Here is a 16,360-nt window from a genome sequence, read left to right as displayed (position 1 = left end):
TAAAGTTAATATATTAGACTATAAAATGCCACTTTTGTTGTAATAAGTTGATTAGTTAAGATGAAAAGTTATAGAAGTTGGTATTTGTTTATGGGGTACAACACCAGTCTGATTCATGTAAATATCTTGAGATATTTACTGACTACTCATATATCCTTGGAAATATCTACTGATTTTATTGAAAACAGTCCTTGTAGTCCAAATATATTTTCTAATCGCTGGACCATGGAGCTGTTTTATGGCAAACATTTACAAATGTCAGCAAATGAGTCTTAAAGCCCTCTTCAGGCTTCCCTATAATGTGTTTATCTTATCACTGTCCCTTGCTATGTATTAAAAATACATAATTCATTTTAATTTTATATACTCTGTTACTTTTGTTCTTGAGTTGGTCATTGTCCTGAGCACAGATTTTTTTTTTAAAGATTTATTTATTTGTACATACAGAACTGGGGTATAAGCCAGAGGCTCAGGGGTGGTGAGAGGCTTCACCAGAGACAGAGTGGGGAGCAGAACAGGCAGATCGACAATGTTATGATGATTTTTCCCTTTCTCTGATTTTCCTATATGCACATAATATGTATATATATGTTTTCACTTTTTCAGTTATTTCTATATTTGAAGTAAAGCATTTACTTATTGGAATCTTTGTTGTCAAATAACAATTGTTGTCAAGTGATTTTGAAACAGCTTTCTTTTCATTTTTCTTAAAATCTTTTACCTGATACTTATACAACAAAGCTCCATATTCCTTATAGAGTCAATAAAAATGCTTTAGGGAAGGTGGTATCTTACACTAATTCAATTTTTTTTTAAATCAAGTATGTGTTCAAAATTTTACATATTTCAAAACAGAAACTACCTATATATTTTTTAAACCAAAGCTTCCAACAAAACCAGTGTTATTTTTTCTCAGTACAAATGCATTGTAAACATCTGTGTTGAGCAGTGCTGATCTAAGGTAATGGATCATTTCTTATATCACAGTGTTCAAATGACAGTCTTGATACAACTGAGTAATTTAGTTAAGATAGCAGATGGGTTACTTTAATTTGTCCAATTTAGAGACATATTCTTGAAGAAAGGTTCAATGGAGATGGAAGCCAGCTTGGATTATATCTGTCTTACCTTAGAGATAAAATACCTAGCTATCTTATGCAATGAGACCACTCACAAATGCCTGAATGACCTTCTTAGCTTTCCTGCTATCTATAAGATGGACAACTAATAATTTTCAGCAACATTATGTTCAACCTCAAGCTGTCTCTTTCCTCTCCCTCACCTACCTTGGGCCCCCGAGAACTTTTTATGGAGGAAAAAAAAAAAAAGCTTCATTAGGCAGAATGCATTGCTGTAGGAAATGGTGTATTTCTTTTCTTTTTTTTGTTTTTTTTTTAATATAACAAATACTTGTTTAAGTGACTGAGAACACAGACTCTAAACCAAGACTTCCTGAATTAAAGAGCCAGGATCACTGTGAGACTTTATGCATGTGCCTTAATATAAATATCTCAGTTCCAACATATGTAAAAAAGTTATAATACTAGCACCAGTTCAGAGTTTTGTAATAAGATTAAAAGCATGAATACATATTAAATTCCTGGCAATAATCAGTACTGCATGTTAACTATTACTATTACTGGAGACTGACATATCTTTAGGAAGCTGAGTTTAGTAATGCTAATTTGCTGGTGAGAAAATATTTTCTTAGCAAAATTGAAGATGGAAGATATTCTTCTTTTAAGGTTGTTTCAGAATTAAGATACTTTACAGGTTGATATTTAATTTTTAAAGAAATTATGGGAAGCACATATTTCTGAAAGGAATACACTAGTTTGTACAAGCTTGTGTGTTAATTTAGTTCTTGACAAACATTTTAAATAGATGTTTATTTAACACCATTTTAAGAGGAAGTGAGTAACCATAATCTTTAAATTCTCAGATTTGTTGGAAAGCTGACACTCATGACTGTATTGATGGTATGATATTAAGGTCCACAATTATGAACTCGGGATGTGAAGATACTTCTATAATGGGTTATTACAGGTTAATTTTCATTCAATACATATTTTAGATCAAAACCAGATTAAAGATCTGGTTTTGCTTAACAGAGATACTTACCTTTGTATAATGATCACTCGATATGTTAGAATTAGTATTTCACAGTCTCTTCTAATGGATTTATCATGACTAAATTCAGTTAATTTTATATTTTTTTTTTATTTTTTTTTAAAGATTTATTTATTTGTACATACAGAACTGGGGTACAGGCCAGAGACTCAGGGGCAGTGAGAGACTTCACCAGAGACAGAGTGGGGAGCAGAACAGGCAGATCGACGAAGTACACTGCTGAGGGGAGCAGCGGGCGGGTCAGGAGAGGTCTGCCACGCCATGTGGTCTCCTCCGGGGCAGGCGGGGATCGAACTCATGCGGAAGTGGCTTTAGCTTCTCAGTGCAGTGCTTTAACCCGCTGCGCCACCAGGGAGGGCCTAATTTTATATTATTTTAATATACTTTTGGTAATATTAATTCAACGAGACAATATATAATCTCCCATGTAAGGATTATAACTGATTTTTTTTTTTACATCACACAATGTATTCAAAATGTGTACTTTATGATTCTTAATCTTTGAATGGAAAATACATCACATATGAAGTTTTTTAAAAAATAAAACTCTGTTTTGCATTTTCCTTCATTTGAGGCAGTACACTTCAACTACATACTATGTAATAGTGTCTGTTTTAGCCAAAAAGAAATTCCACCTTTTGGAGCTATAAAATATACAGAATTGAAAGTTGACACCTAATATATTTTTCATTAGATACAGATGTTCAGTGTAAAATTCTTCAAGTATTCATGAAAAGCAGAATGACTAGAAATGTTCAGATATAATGCATAAGAAATAAAAATCATACCTTTTGGTAAATTGCTAATGTTTTTTAATGAAAACCATTTTTCTTTTTATAATTTACAAGTATTTTTAAATTTATTGTAATCATCTTGTCACTTAACATTGTGGATGGAATCTTTAAATTATCATGGATATAATGAAATAAAAATACCTAAAAACCTCTTCCAGATGTAGAAAATCTCATAAATAATTTCTAAAAGAATCATTCAACAATATTTATCTTATTACCTTGAAACTTAATTAGTAATGTTGAAATACCTCTACTATTTATTTTTCACACTTGGTTGTGAAATAACTTCCAAATTATTGTTAGAAAATGCAGGCCAATATGATGAGTGCACAGTAAAAATTCCCTTATGCTGACATGTTTCTTGAGACCACTCCTTTCATTCTGCAGGAGCTGCAGTCAGTTATGAAATGATAGCAGTTCTGCAGAGGCAACCTCTGTAGTGAGCACTATGAGCTTACTGATGTTTTATCACCTGCAGAATTCATTGCCCTAAGGGCTAAAATGTGAACTGTGCATTTTAAACAGCATTAAAAGTAGGTGACTTTCTTTCCTTTATACCTGCCACCTCCCAAAGGAAAACAAAAGAAAACATCATTGCAAGCAGATGTTTTTAAAATCAAAATACAGTAGATGTTGTGAGTTTAAGTTGGTAGTATTCCCGTTATGTCATATTTATTATGTGTTGATGGAATTGAACTATATGAATTTTTCTTACAATATAAGTTAATCCTATGAGAGCTTCTATTTAAAACTTGAAAATAACTCTTTTTTAAACTATTTTTCCAAAAATAATGCACAGTATTTTCTTAAATTTTCCCAGTAGTTAGCTACATCTTTTTTTTTTTTTTTTTAAATTCAGCTACTCACTGGATGTAGATGATCCTGTTACAGGGACTTGCCATGTAAATAATATTAAACTCCCATCTGTAGGAAAATACACACACGAAGATATACCTTGGGATGTTTATACTGTGTTGAGGAAGACCAGGACTTTATACCAAACATGTTACTAGCAATAGTAGAAGTGTGGTAAGTAAGTGTTATTGATGAGCATGACCACGTAGAGATCAGTGGGCACTGGGAGGATCTCTTTCTGCACTGGCAATTAAAGGGAAATTGAAATTGGCCAAGCAGACAGAAGGTAGGACTGAATGGGGAGCGGATATGCCAGGAATGAAGGTGTCACTGTAGTTCTCCTGGGGAGACTGTGAAGGCAGAGTGCAGACCCAGTAGCAGGCTCCAAGGATGCTGGATTAGGAAGACGCACGTGGGGAGGCTTTTGATATTAGTACACTCCTAACTTCTGTCTGCTTGTCAATTTCTGTTTCCCTTTAACCACCAGTCCAAATGGGGAGGCTTGTGATATTAGTTTCAGAGGAACATTTATCTTTTAGGTAAAGGACATTAGTGACTGTGTATTGAAAATGCAGAATGACTGAGGTTGTTGATTAACACTATTATTTTTAGCAATGACTATGGTATCAATTGGAGATAGGAGATGAGACTGCAAGAAGAACCAGTGTGTTTGTGTTTATTGGTTTAGCCATCAATCATGACAATTTTTCCTACAATTATACAGCCAGAAATTGAATAAAGACAGAGTCGACAGCACTTGTGACTGATAAGTTTTAGCAAATTTATGCAAGAAAAGAAAATATTGTGAAATTTAAAGAATTACAGCACCAAGAAAAGGAGAAGGTTTTTGGCAAAAGTGAGTTCTGGGAGTTATAAGAAAGAAATAAATCAGTAGTTTTATAAAGCTAGGGGAATGGAGAAATCTGTGCAGGTGTAAGTATACAGGATTTCCTTTGAGAATGACAAAGATATTATAAAAATGATTGTCCTGTGAATATATGAAAGGTTATTAAATGATATACTTTCAATGTGTGAATTGTAAGGTATGTGAAATATAGCACAAGAAAGCTGTGACAACAAACAAAAACAAAAATAATAAAAAAAGAAAAGACTTTGGGGGCACATAGGAAAGAGGATAAGTAACCTTTCACTTGGAACCAGTTAAATGTCAGGGATGAACAATTGTGAATCACGTTCATAAAAGCCATGGGTAATGCTTTTAGTATGGTTGTGAAAAGAGAGAAAGAAGGAGAGATCTGAATCTGATAATTCTGTAGTTCAAGACTGCAGGAGGAAGGGGGTGGTTAGTGAGCTAGTGTTTTCTTACAGAAGCTTTTCACTCACATTTGCCTTACCCATATTATCTTAATCAGGAAAACAAATTTTGGTTTTTGAGAGAACATGAAAATATGGCTTTATGCATGGTCATGGTATTTAAGCAGCCAAAGGTAGTACATTTAATATATATATATATATTGTGTAGAAGAACATGGGTGCACACCAACCATGTTGAGGGTGAGAGAATTTACCAGAGACACAATGGGGAACAGAACAAGCAGATCTACTAAAATACACTGCTGGGGGGAGCAGTGGCAGAGACAGGAAAGTTCTGCTGCGCCCTATCTGGCTTAACTTTCTGGAGGGAGATAGAACTTAGCATTTTGTGGTGGGAGCACGGAGTCTGAACCACTAGGCCACCCTGGAAACCACTAGGCCACCAGTAGTTGGTTTTTAATAAACTATGGCAATATTTCAAATTTAAGAAAAGAGAGTTTTGATGATTTTGTAATCAAAGACATACATGGAACACAAAATACCAATATAGTCATTGGGAAGATGGCAGTTTGAATTTTATTAACTGGTTGGTTTTTATTTGGTTTTTAAATGGTGGGATTCTTTCTTCCTGCATATCACTTTGCAGAACAGGCAGAACAATGAAGTACACTGCTGAGGGGAGCAGCGGGCAGGTCAGGAGAGGTCTGCTTGGCTATGTGAATCACCTCTGGGGCCTTAGTTCGAACTCGCACTGAAGTGGCTGCAGCACGCTCGCAGTGCTGCGTCCTAACCTGTTGTACCACCAGGGAGGGCCCACTTTACTACTTTTAATTTGAAATAAAACATAGTCAATGGAAAATGCATCATGAAAATATAAAATGTTTAGATTGTGCAACCAAAGGAAAACATAAAACTCCAAAGAAACAACTCTTTCCTGTGGGCTTCTATTCTAGACAGATAAACTCATTGGAATAAAAATTGTCGTGATAAAACCTGTGTCAAATATATTGGCATAAATGTCATATTTGTGCTGTGGGAGGGTTGTCCTTTTATAATGCTTCTCTTTGTTATCTCAGGGAAGGAGATTACAGCAGAAACCTTTATGGAGAAGTTGGATAATGGTGCTTTGCTCTGTCAACTTGCAGAAAGCGTGCAGGAGAAATTCAAAGAAAGCTTGGATACTAATAAACCCATAAAGGTAAAAGATACTAAGGCAAATATCAATGCCAGATGATAGAATATGTTTGTGTAGCTTATAAGTTGAGTTTAATGTAAAGATTTCATTGTGATTGGATGTAATAATGTCTCTTTTAAAAGAAAAATCTCAACATGATTTTAAATGAGGTCACATGTTATTTGCACTCTAATTACATAAATTACACAATCCTTTGGGTAATTCTAATTAAAGAAAAGCTTCCAGAAAAATAAAAGCTTCACTGGTGCTCATATAAAACAAGTACTATGTATAAACAGATTGATCTGATGTATTAATTAGAAATTTAGCAGAGAAATAACTTAGGTCACTGAGGCAATGAACAAAGTGTAGCCAAGAAAGATTTACTAATTAGGTCTTTGTTTCCAAATAGGTTATTTTGGAAGAATATTGGAACAAAATATCTAAGGGGTGCTTTTTAAAATTTGTTTTAAATAAATACTAGCATTAAATGAAACTTTGGACAAAGTTGTTTTCTTTTTGAGTGATGTTTGATACATTTTGAAGACAACAATAAACCATTGATTCAGTGGATGCCATGCTTTGCTATCTATTGGAATCATCTTTAAAAATACCGAGACCTATTTCCCATGTCTGGGCATTCTGATATGATCCCTATGGGGTGCTTGGGGGCTGGGATCTCTATAAAGCCCAACCAGTAATACAATGCTCAGCGATATTAGGGAATTACTGCTTTCATTTTTTTCTCCACCATTGGACAGACACAGACCAGGTTGTTTTTGTAAGATCACCTGACTGCATGTGACTGGGCAAGAATTTGGCATAGACATTTTTTTATTCAATGCTGGTGCTATTTTGTTTTGGTTCACCATGGCATGGCATAGATGTGAGGAAATTATAGATGAAAATTATACATGTGAAACATAATGTTAGAAGTTAGGAAATCAGTTACTCTTTTCCATGATAATGGAACTGATCTCTGCTTCAGCTTACTGATGAGAAAACACAATGTTTAATAGGAGGACAATTTGTATAGAAAATACTCTATATAATAAATTAAGATGGGGGAAAAGTGATGGGCTCAGACTTTTGAGAACATTATGTTCATATTGCATCAGTCCTGAAATCTCTATTAATACTGCTTCTGCTATGAAAAGAAAGGTCACTAACTCCGTGTTAAGATCTTGAATCTTCATAGTGACAAAGAATAAGCAACCTACTGAGACTATGAAATGTAAAAAGAAATGAAGGAAATTTTCCTTTCAAAGTGAGTAAAACTGTAAGGTTTTATTAAACTTTAAACACATCCTTTACCATAAGATATTTTTAATTGAATATGAAGCTCAAATTATTATCTGATTATTGTAAGTATATTTTGGTATAAAAATTCAACTATGATAACTGAACACATGCAAGTTTAAAAATACTTATTATGATCTCACCTCAATGCTGAAAAAAGTCAAATTTAATCTGAGTTAGAAGTTGACACAATTACTCTTGACTGAATTGCCTTCTGTGTTCTTGGCATAACTTACATATTCACAACTGAGTTCCAACAATATGCAACTTAAATCAAAAGGAGGCTAGTTCATATATTTTTTTTTATGAGAAGCTTTTCAAAGGATGAGAAGTCAGCTGGTTAATATATTTATAGGTATTATTGTTCACAAATATAATTGTCAAGACAAGGTTTTCAATTGGCTTTTTGATTATAAACAATGATATTATATAAGGTTATATAGCATTTTGTTATCATTAAATCTAAACTAAAAAAAAAAAAAAGAATATACCCACTAAGTCATAGGCATTTGGGTTTGCAATGAGTATAAAACAGGCTTTCAAATTGTTTATAAATAACCGATTTATAATAATGAGTTAGCTTTTGTGCATGTGAGTGTATGCTTGTTGATTTATTTTGCACCTTGACATTTTGAAGTTATAGACAATAATGGAGAAGACTGATGAGTTGGTCAATACCTCCTCTAAGTGGGTGAAAATATATTATGCTTAGGGAGATGCTAAAACAGAATTACTTTTAAAAAATCAGCAACAGCCCTCCCTGGTGGCACAGTGGGTTAAAGCATAGCACTAAGAGGCTAAAGCCACTTCAGCATGAGCTAAATCCCCACCGGCCTGGAGGTGATCCACATGGCATGGCAGAACTCCCCTGACCTGCCTGCTGCTCTCCTCAGCAGTGTACTTCGTTGATCTGCCTGTTCTGTTCCCCCCTCTGTCTCTGGTGAATCCTCTCACTGTCCCTGCACCTGCATAAATAAATCTTAAAAAAAAAAAAATCAGCAACAAACTTGACCCTTTCCAGAGTCTTCAAAATTATTTCACAGGAAGCCCTTTATATTTTTTCCCCTAGAAACTTAAATGACATTTCCTCATTTTCATAGTGATATTTTTACATTTCCCAATTGGTAGGTAATTTGGAGATTTTACAGCTATGTAAGCACATTTAGATGAGATGCCTGGTATGTGTGAAGTATGTCTGTTAAAAATGATTTGAGTATTCTTAATATTTGAAAGTAAATTTAAATACATATAATAAGTTTACATTTTTATATAGTAGACTTAACAGAATTAAGTAGCAGTTAGTATAAAATTTTGAGACCAGTATGCTCCAACTTAATATACAATTTGATTTTAGTTAGTTATAGCTATCATAGTAGGATCAATTCACCAATAAAATAAATGTGTATGTACCTGTAGTAAGGAAAACTAGAACAAAAATCTAAACAAAACTTAGTTTTCCAATATTATTTCAGGTTGAGAGAACCAAAGAAAGGCAAATCCAAGTTTTTAGTTTTATGGAATTTGAACCTTAGTTACCCCATTCAAAGTTGGAATCTACAATCAAGACAGTGCTACAATGATGTATAAATTATTATTTCCTGGTCCAGATAGGGTTAAACTATAAATAAACTACTTATTGCATATTGCTCTGTTCTTTTCCTACCAGCCAAGACTTGCTTATTATACAAGATTATCTCAAACACCAGGGCATCAACAAGGGACAAGCTATTTTTGAAGGGTTCGACCTTTTCTTCTTAATATGCCTTTCTATTTGTCTCAAATATTCTGAGAGTATACCATAGACTTCAGAATTTTTCTGGCTTAGCGCCTCATTTGAGTTAAGAGAACCCTGGATACTGCTTAGATCAGGTTTGAAGTGCATAAAAGGGGGGGAAAAAAGAACGAAAGAAAAAGAAAGAAGAAGAAGAAGTAGTTCTGTTACCTAGTAGAATACTAACATTATGCTCCTAGGAGGGACTGAACATTCACCATCTAAGGTAGAATCCAGTCCTTGTTTGAGGGAAAGAACATCCTTGTCACTTAGATGCCTATGGTACGTTTACTCATTAATAATACCTAGTTCTCTGAAGTGTAAGGTAACTATACCTCAGGATGTTATTTAATGGATTATTTTGCTACCTGTGACTGAGGTGAAAGAGGCAAAAAATTATAGTTAGGTGATAATCTGTTTAATTCTTTAGGATTTTTAAAAGAATGTAAAAATCTTTGTTTTAAATATATTGTCAGTTATTTTTTCTGTATCAAATTGAATTCCCCCATCACCATTTTTTTTTTTAAGTCTCTGATTATCTGGCCACTCATCTTTCTCTACATCAGAGACAATGAAAAAGTCTCAATGTTTTTCTTATTGAAAATATTTCTGTTCTATTATGTACACTTAAGCAGATATGCTTCAATGCTATTCCATACCCAAGTGATAAATGTTGGCAGATAGTGTAGTGTACTATGAAAAGGATGTTAACATTTTATTGTCATAAGAAACTTGATATAGACTGAATGTGTAAACTGAATAAGAAAAGAGTAGGGGTGTGAAAGGGAGTGAATTATGTGCTCATGGAATTTAGCTGGGACTTCAGGCCTAATTTAACTAATTCCACATATGACACTTCTACTTGGCAGAGAGCTGCTGAACACAACTAAAAGTACTGTCAAATTCATCATCTGGCACTAAGCTCATGGTAAACAGTTCATGTTTCATGGTTTCATGGAAACTTGAGACCAGGTCTCCATCCTGGTATTCCAAGTTAGAGATCAACCCCCATTAGACAGTGTTAGTGAGCTGGGCACATTTGCATGACATCCTTTACACGGTGATGTTCCTTTGTTACTCTATTTTGGGACTCATAAAGTTCATTAGTTGGAAAAGTCCTCTCCCTGGGTCTGATGGGATTTATTCTCTATTCTCTGGAATGTATATGTTTTATAAAGTCATCTAGTTTACATACTGGTCCTGCTTTTTAATATCAAAAAACAAAATATCATAATAGAAGATTTGATTTCTTATGCAATGTTGAAATGTCCATGGTTTTTGTAAGTCATGTCACAGAACTAATGTTGGTGTGCAGCATAGAAAATAATCATAATGCCTAGCATACACATGTTTAGGAGATACTTTAGCTGAATATAGATGTGAATGAATGGCCCCAAATAGATACTTACTTGTAGATTTAGATGGGTCTAGATTCAGTGGGTCTAGCAATCATTCACTTTTTTTTTGTTTGTTTGTTTTTTATTTTATTTTTTTCTTTTTAGCAATCACTCACTTTTAATCCTTACTATTTTATTATCAACAAGTTTGAAATTCCTCCCTTTGCTGGTTTTGCTTAGCTCAAAACTCTACAATACTCATAAACACAAAGAACAAAGTTGACTTTTTAAAGAATGGAGAAAACAGAGGACTAGAGGATTTTAGGATGGTTGAGGGGAAGAAAAAAAAATTCTGAGGAATTAAAAGTATTGCCAGAATAGACCATGCAGGTCTAAAAAAGTTAAGTGAATTCTGGAGGATTTTGATAGTTTAGTTAATGGCAGATATTATAGAGTTTATGTGATGTATTATTATTTATGTTCAAGGAACTACCTGAAAGTAAAACTGATTATAAAAATGAGCATACAGTCTAAATATTTCACTCAGTTTGAAGATAATTTTTCAGGCCTGCTTATAATATTTGCCTTGGTTCCAATAAAATTAGGATCAGATTAATGATAACTAGTGGTTTTAGGAAGTTGCTCATCATTGAGAATTAGAAAAAAGTAATTGTAAGATCTTTCATATAATAGGGTCTTGAGATATTTTTTACCTGAAAAGAGATATTGTTACCATAATTAAAATGTTTGCCTTTCAATCACTGAAGAGTTCTTAAAGATGAAATCATCAGGTTTTTTTGTGGGTTTTTTTTTCTTGTATCTTTTCTCAATACCTGCCCCTTTTGTCCAATAAAACAGTTGATGAGGGAAATGTGAATATAGTACCATTTGTTTCTTCTCAGAGGCCCTAATTAGCCACCTACTAAAACATTATTTAACAACCAAGGCAAAAATAACCGTTTCTGTAAAACTGCAGGAGGGAAAGAGAATTCTAATACTTAAGAACAAAGAACAATAAATGCTGCTATTGACTGTCAAAAATGTGCTCTTTTATTAACCAATGGATAACTCAAACAGGAGATTGTGTGATCATGGAGTACAGTTAGTCTGTGCTCTTTTATTAACCAATGGATAACTCAGACAGGAGATTGATTGTGTGATCATGGAGTATAGTTAGTCATTTTTACCAACCTTAATTAGATAATATCTTGTTAGTTGCAAATATTTTAGGATGAGTCCTGCTTAGAGTGATTTTCAAATTTGATATTGATGCTAGAATAAGAGCTGTTAACTGTTGTGGATATTTATGAGCACACGTTTTAGAGGTTATTAATGTAATATGTGTGTTAAATCCTAGCTTTCAAGGTCAAGTTTTCAGATGATTTGAAGAAAAATTTCAAACAGCCACATTTGAAATAAAAAACGATATTTTATTATGTGACTGAATTTAGAATGACGTTTTACATACTGCTATATTCACTGAAAAGTTTTCTTCCACATAATTTTTTAAGAAAATTTGAATGTAGTTAAACTGTTTCCTAAATCAAAATTAAAGATAATAATAACAATTTTATAAAGCATAATATCTTCTCATACATTGTAATACCTAATCAGCTATATAAGGGTTTATTCAAATGGTTTTCAGGTAGATTTCAATACATAAATTTGATCATTTTGATTAACCACACTTTACTATATCCTTTAAGCTTTTTATCAACACAAAATCAAAATTTAAATTATTTTTATGTTCAGTGAATCATAAAATTGCCACTCTTGAGTTCAGAGAAATTTCATGTCCAAAAAGCAGGAATGAGGTTCTTTAGGGAAAATATTAAAACATTAACTTTACACATCTTGTTGAAGTATCTGTGGATGAAAGCAGAAGTAGACTAAAACTATATTATAGTTTTACATATATATATATATATAGTTATAGTTATAGTTATTTGGCCAACTATAGATCTCAGACAAATTGAAAATAATCACTCGCAAGCATGAATTTAACCTTTGTGACAAGCACTCTTTTTGAGATGGCTTTTTTTTTTTTTGTGCAGAAAGAACAAAATGACAAGTCAGAACTATTTCAGAATTCAAATTACAAGAGTAAAGTATGATCTATTATTATGTTTGGCTCCTTTCTTACTTTTTGTAGACCATATCTAATATTCTCTTCATATTGGAGTTTGTTTCTGATAAGTTCTTTGAGCTAAGAGAAGTAAGACAGGGCATTTCTAGCCTTACTCTGTTTCCTTCTGAGAATCCTTTCATTCTAGAGAAGAGTGGGGGTGGGGGGAGGAACCTAGAAATGTTTCAAGTTTCAGGGGCTGCTAATTTATACAAGTATGTTATAAAAGATTTCTTCTTCAACACTGTTCAGAAGTTCTTTCCTTCCAACAGCTCAAATTGTATGCTATTGTTTGGTATTCTAAATAATGGTTACATTGAAAACATATAAGCATAAGACTAAAAATAAAACATACTGATTGCAATTCCAGAAAGCATGAAAACAAGTAAAACAACTCCTGGATTAGAAGTAGGAGATTCACTTACACACACACACTTTTCATCTACATAATTTCACAGCTCCAGCAGACTATTGTCCCCTGAGCATAAATGTAAACCCGATCGAATGTTTCCACAATGACATCATCTCTTCTCCTTACACACTCACATCCTGCATTTAGCCGCAGGCAGGCACACATCTAGATTGTAAAAGAAGTGTAACTGGGGAACTGTTTTCATGATATTTGATAGCACTAATTGTGGTCACTGCTGTTTCAAAGTACTATGTATACAGACTACTATGTCAAGAAAAGGCATTCTCCCCATATGGAAAATAGAAAATTAATTATTTTAAAGTGAACTCTTACTAAATGCTTTGGAGAAATTCAGGACATTTAAATAATATTAAATATGCATGCCATTTCTAGCAGGAGAACATTCACAGATTTTATAAACAAGAGCCAATTTTTAAGTAAATGAAAATTAGGGGAAAGGGTTGCATTTTTCATTTAAAAATGTCTGAGGGTTACTAAGTGATTTAAAATGTACGCACTTAACTATATTTATGTGTGTGGTCCAAGGTATGCTATAGTGGTATATTACAGAGTGATGGCATAATGTTTTCTAGATGAGGTAATTGAGTTTAGAGTATATAGAACTCGTCAACTGTATCTTAAGCTTTTAGGGTCTGGCTACATGAATACCTTCGATTGTTTGACTTAGCAGTTTGAAAATGCATTACACCTCATGCATGAAACTCTCTACTATGTACATGTGTTTATATTCCTTGGCTAGTCATGTCTAATTTCACACCAGCTTAGGTAGCTTGCTAATGGATGCTTTGCTAGCATCAATGCTTCGTATAAGAAATAAATAATGTAGTAACTCTATCCTGAAGCCCAGTGAAAAATAACAAAAACCAAAACCTTGCTCAATTCACAATAGTTAAGAAGGATTAAACCTTCAATGTGAAAAGGAAGAACAAAATCTTCCATTGAGGGTAAACAAATTAAATTTTGGATAAATGCAGGAAATCTCTTGAGAGTCTATGTTTACTGGATGTTACAAAGGACATTAAGCCAATTAAGTCATAGAATTTTTCCTTGTGGAGCATCTATACTTGTTTGGTCCTTTGTCCCTTTCACAACTGGGTGGAGCTTATGTCCCCCCTTCTCATAATGATTTATAACACCTTAAACCCGCAACACTACTAACATAAAGTAAAGAGAATCAACAATGGTAACATACGTTTCTCACATGATTAGAAAGAAGTATTTAGGGCCCTCCCTGCAATGGGTTAGGATGCAGCACTGCAAGCTAGTTGCAATCACTTCAGTAAGAGTTCCATCCCCTACCCCGGAGGTGATCCACATGGCACAGCAGACCTCTCCTGTCTCACCCACTGCTCCCCTCAGCAATGTACTTCATCAATCTACCTGTTCTGCTCCCTACTCTGTCTCTGGTGAAGCCTCTCACAACCCCTGTACCTCTGGCTTGTACCACAGTTCTGTATGAATAAATAAATATTTTTAAAAAAGAAGAAAGTAATATTTAAAATTAAAAGTAAACAACATACTTGCTTGTATTTTATTAATCTGGCATTGGCTCTAATAAATACTGTAATTTATAAAAATAAATTATAGTAATTTGTAAAAATAAAGGAGAAAGGAAGCTAAATAAATCCAGATCTCACCTATTTGTAATGTAAAATAAATGTCTATTATTTCTGTTCATGACCAAGGTATTATAGTTTTTGAATACATTCATAATAACAAGAATGGTGATATTCAATTAGAGAAGAATGAAAGATAATTTTTTGCCCTTTTCAGGTTCTGTTTCTTCCAGACCAAGAACTCTGGTTCTAGGTGATCACAACCTAGGAATATAGTTATAAAGATATAAAACTCAGAACAAAGAAGTCTTAAAGCAAGTATAGTGGAATGACAAGTCAGGAAAGAATAATCTTTATGTTTCTACCTATGTAATAAATGTATATGCAAATATATAATTATACAAGTAGGCATATAAACTATAAATGAAGAACCAAACTATAATTTATTCCATGTTGTCATATTTACTATATTGAACATTGCTTAAAGATTGAAAAGTAAGTATCTGAACTTTTTTTTGGAATTGTGACAAGGCACTAAAGTAAACATTTACAAAGTATTTATTCTTTGCCAATCAGAATAAGCTTTTTTGCATGGATTAAATTACTAAGTAATTTAAAGCTTAAATAATAGCATGTCAGTTTCTAGGTCAAATTTTTCCAAAGGCAACTTCAGTTGTAGTATAAGCCAAAATCTTTACAGCAGCCCACAAGTTGTTACATACTCTGCTCCTCAGTTTCCAATCTGATATCATTTCTTCTGACTTTCCCCTCATTCCACTTTGCTGCAGCTAAATCAATTTCCTGTCTGTTCTTTGGAACTCAGCAAGCAGGTCCCACCTCCCACAGGGCCTTTGCATTTACTTTTCTACCTTTTTATATTGTTGCCTCAGGTATGTATCTGACTTGTTCTTCACTCCCTTCAACCTCTATCCAATGTCATGTTTTCATTGAGGACTTCCCTGACCACTTGTTTAAAGTATCTTTTAAGGAAGATCTTCTAGATTCACTGAAGTCCCTGTTTGAACTTTATATCACTTTTTAAAACTTCTCTTCATAAGTTTTCTAGCAAACACATATTTCAGTATTACTGTGTGCTAGACATTGTGTTGGGAACTTCCCCAGTAAATGCACACTTCCCTCACAGCAACCATATGATAGATGGTATTATTATATCATCCCACGACTAAAATTGAGTTACTTGTCTGAAGTCTCACTATTCATAAGTGAAAATCCTGGACTCAGACCCAGGCAAAAGGCCCCAGTGGGTTTGCTTGTAACCACTACATTCTCTGCCTTCCTTTGTCCCCTTTTGGAGGTAATGTAGGTCTAATTTTTATTTATTTATTTTTTGTATATATTCAACAAATACTATATAAGTAATTTTTGATAGCTATTATAATAGGTGCTGGGATAAATAGCAACCAAAACCACATGCTCTTCCATCCCTCATGGATTGAAACTCTGGAGAGAGTGACTTGTCATTCAATTCATCAGGTGCAGGAATGCGGCACTGAGAACATTGGAACAATGTGGATTTAAACCATCAGCAAGTATGAGGGGTGGTATTTTGGGATACGTGATTCTCATCTGGAATTGGAAGTTATTCAGGCA

At 33.6% G+C, this 16,360-nt stretch overlaps 1 protein-coding gene across 7 annotated transcripts in view; it reads left to right on the top strand.

Moving 5' to 3' along the window:
• Window positions 1–16,360, top strand: part of GAS2 (growth arrest-specific 2) — a 137,372-nt gene that overhangs the window by 40,927 nt on the left and 80,085 nt on the right. For all 7 annotated transcript variants that reach the window (XM_012725628.1, XM_012725630.1, XM_012725632.1 and 4 more), the window contains one exon: window positions 6,131–6,252. In XM_012725628.1, the coding sequence (XP_012581082.1) occupies window positions 6,131–6,252 (122 nt within the window). The remainder of the gene's footprint in view (window positions 1–6,130; window positions 6,253–16,360) is intronic.

Source organism: Condylura cristata, unplaced genomic scaffold (genome assembly GCF_000260355.1).
Source record: "Condylura cristata isolate star-nosed mole 26May11 unplaced genomic scaffold, ConCri1.0 scaffold00015, whole genome shotgun sequence".
Lineage (NCBI taxonomy): Eukaryota > Metazoa > Chordata > Mammalia > Eulipotyphla > Talpidae > Condylura > Condylura cristata.
The sequence above is the reverse complement of the archived record's forward strand: the minus strand, read 5'-3'. Positions and strand labels throughout refer to the sequence as shown.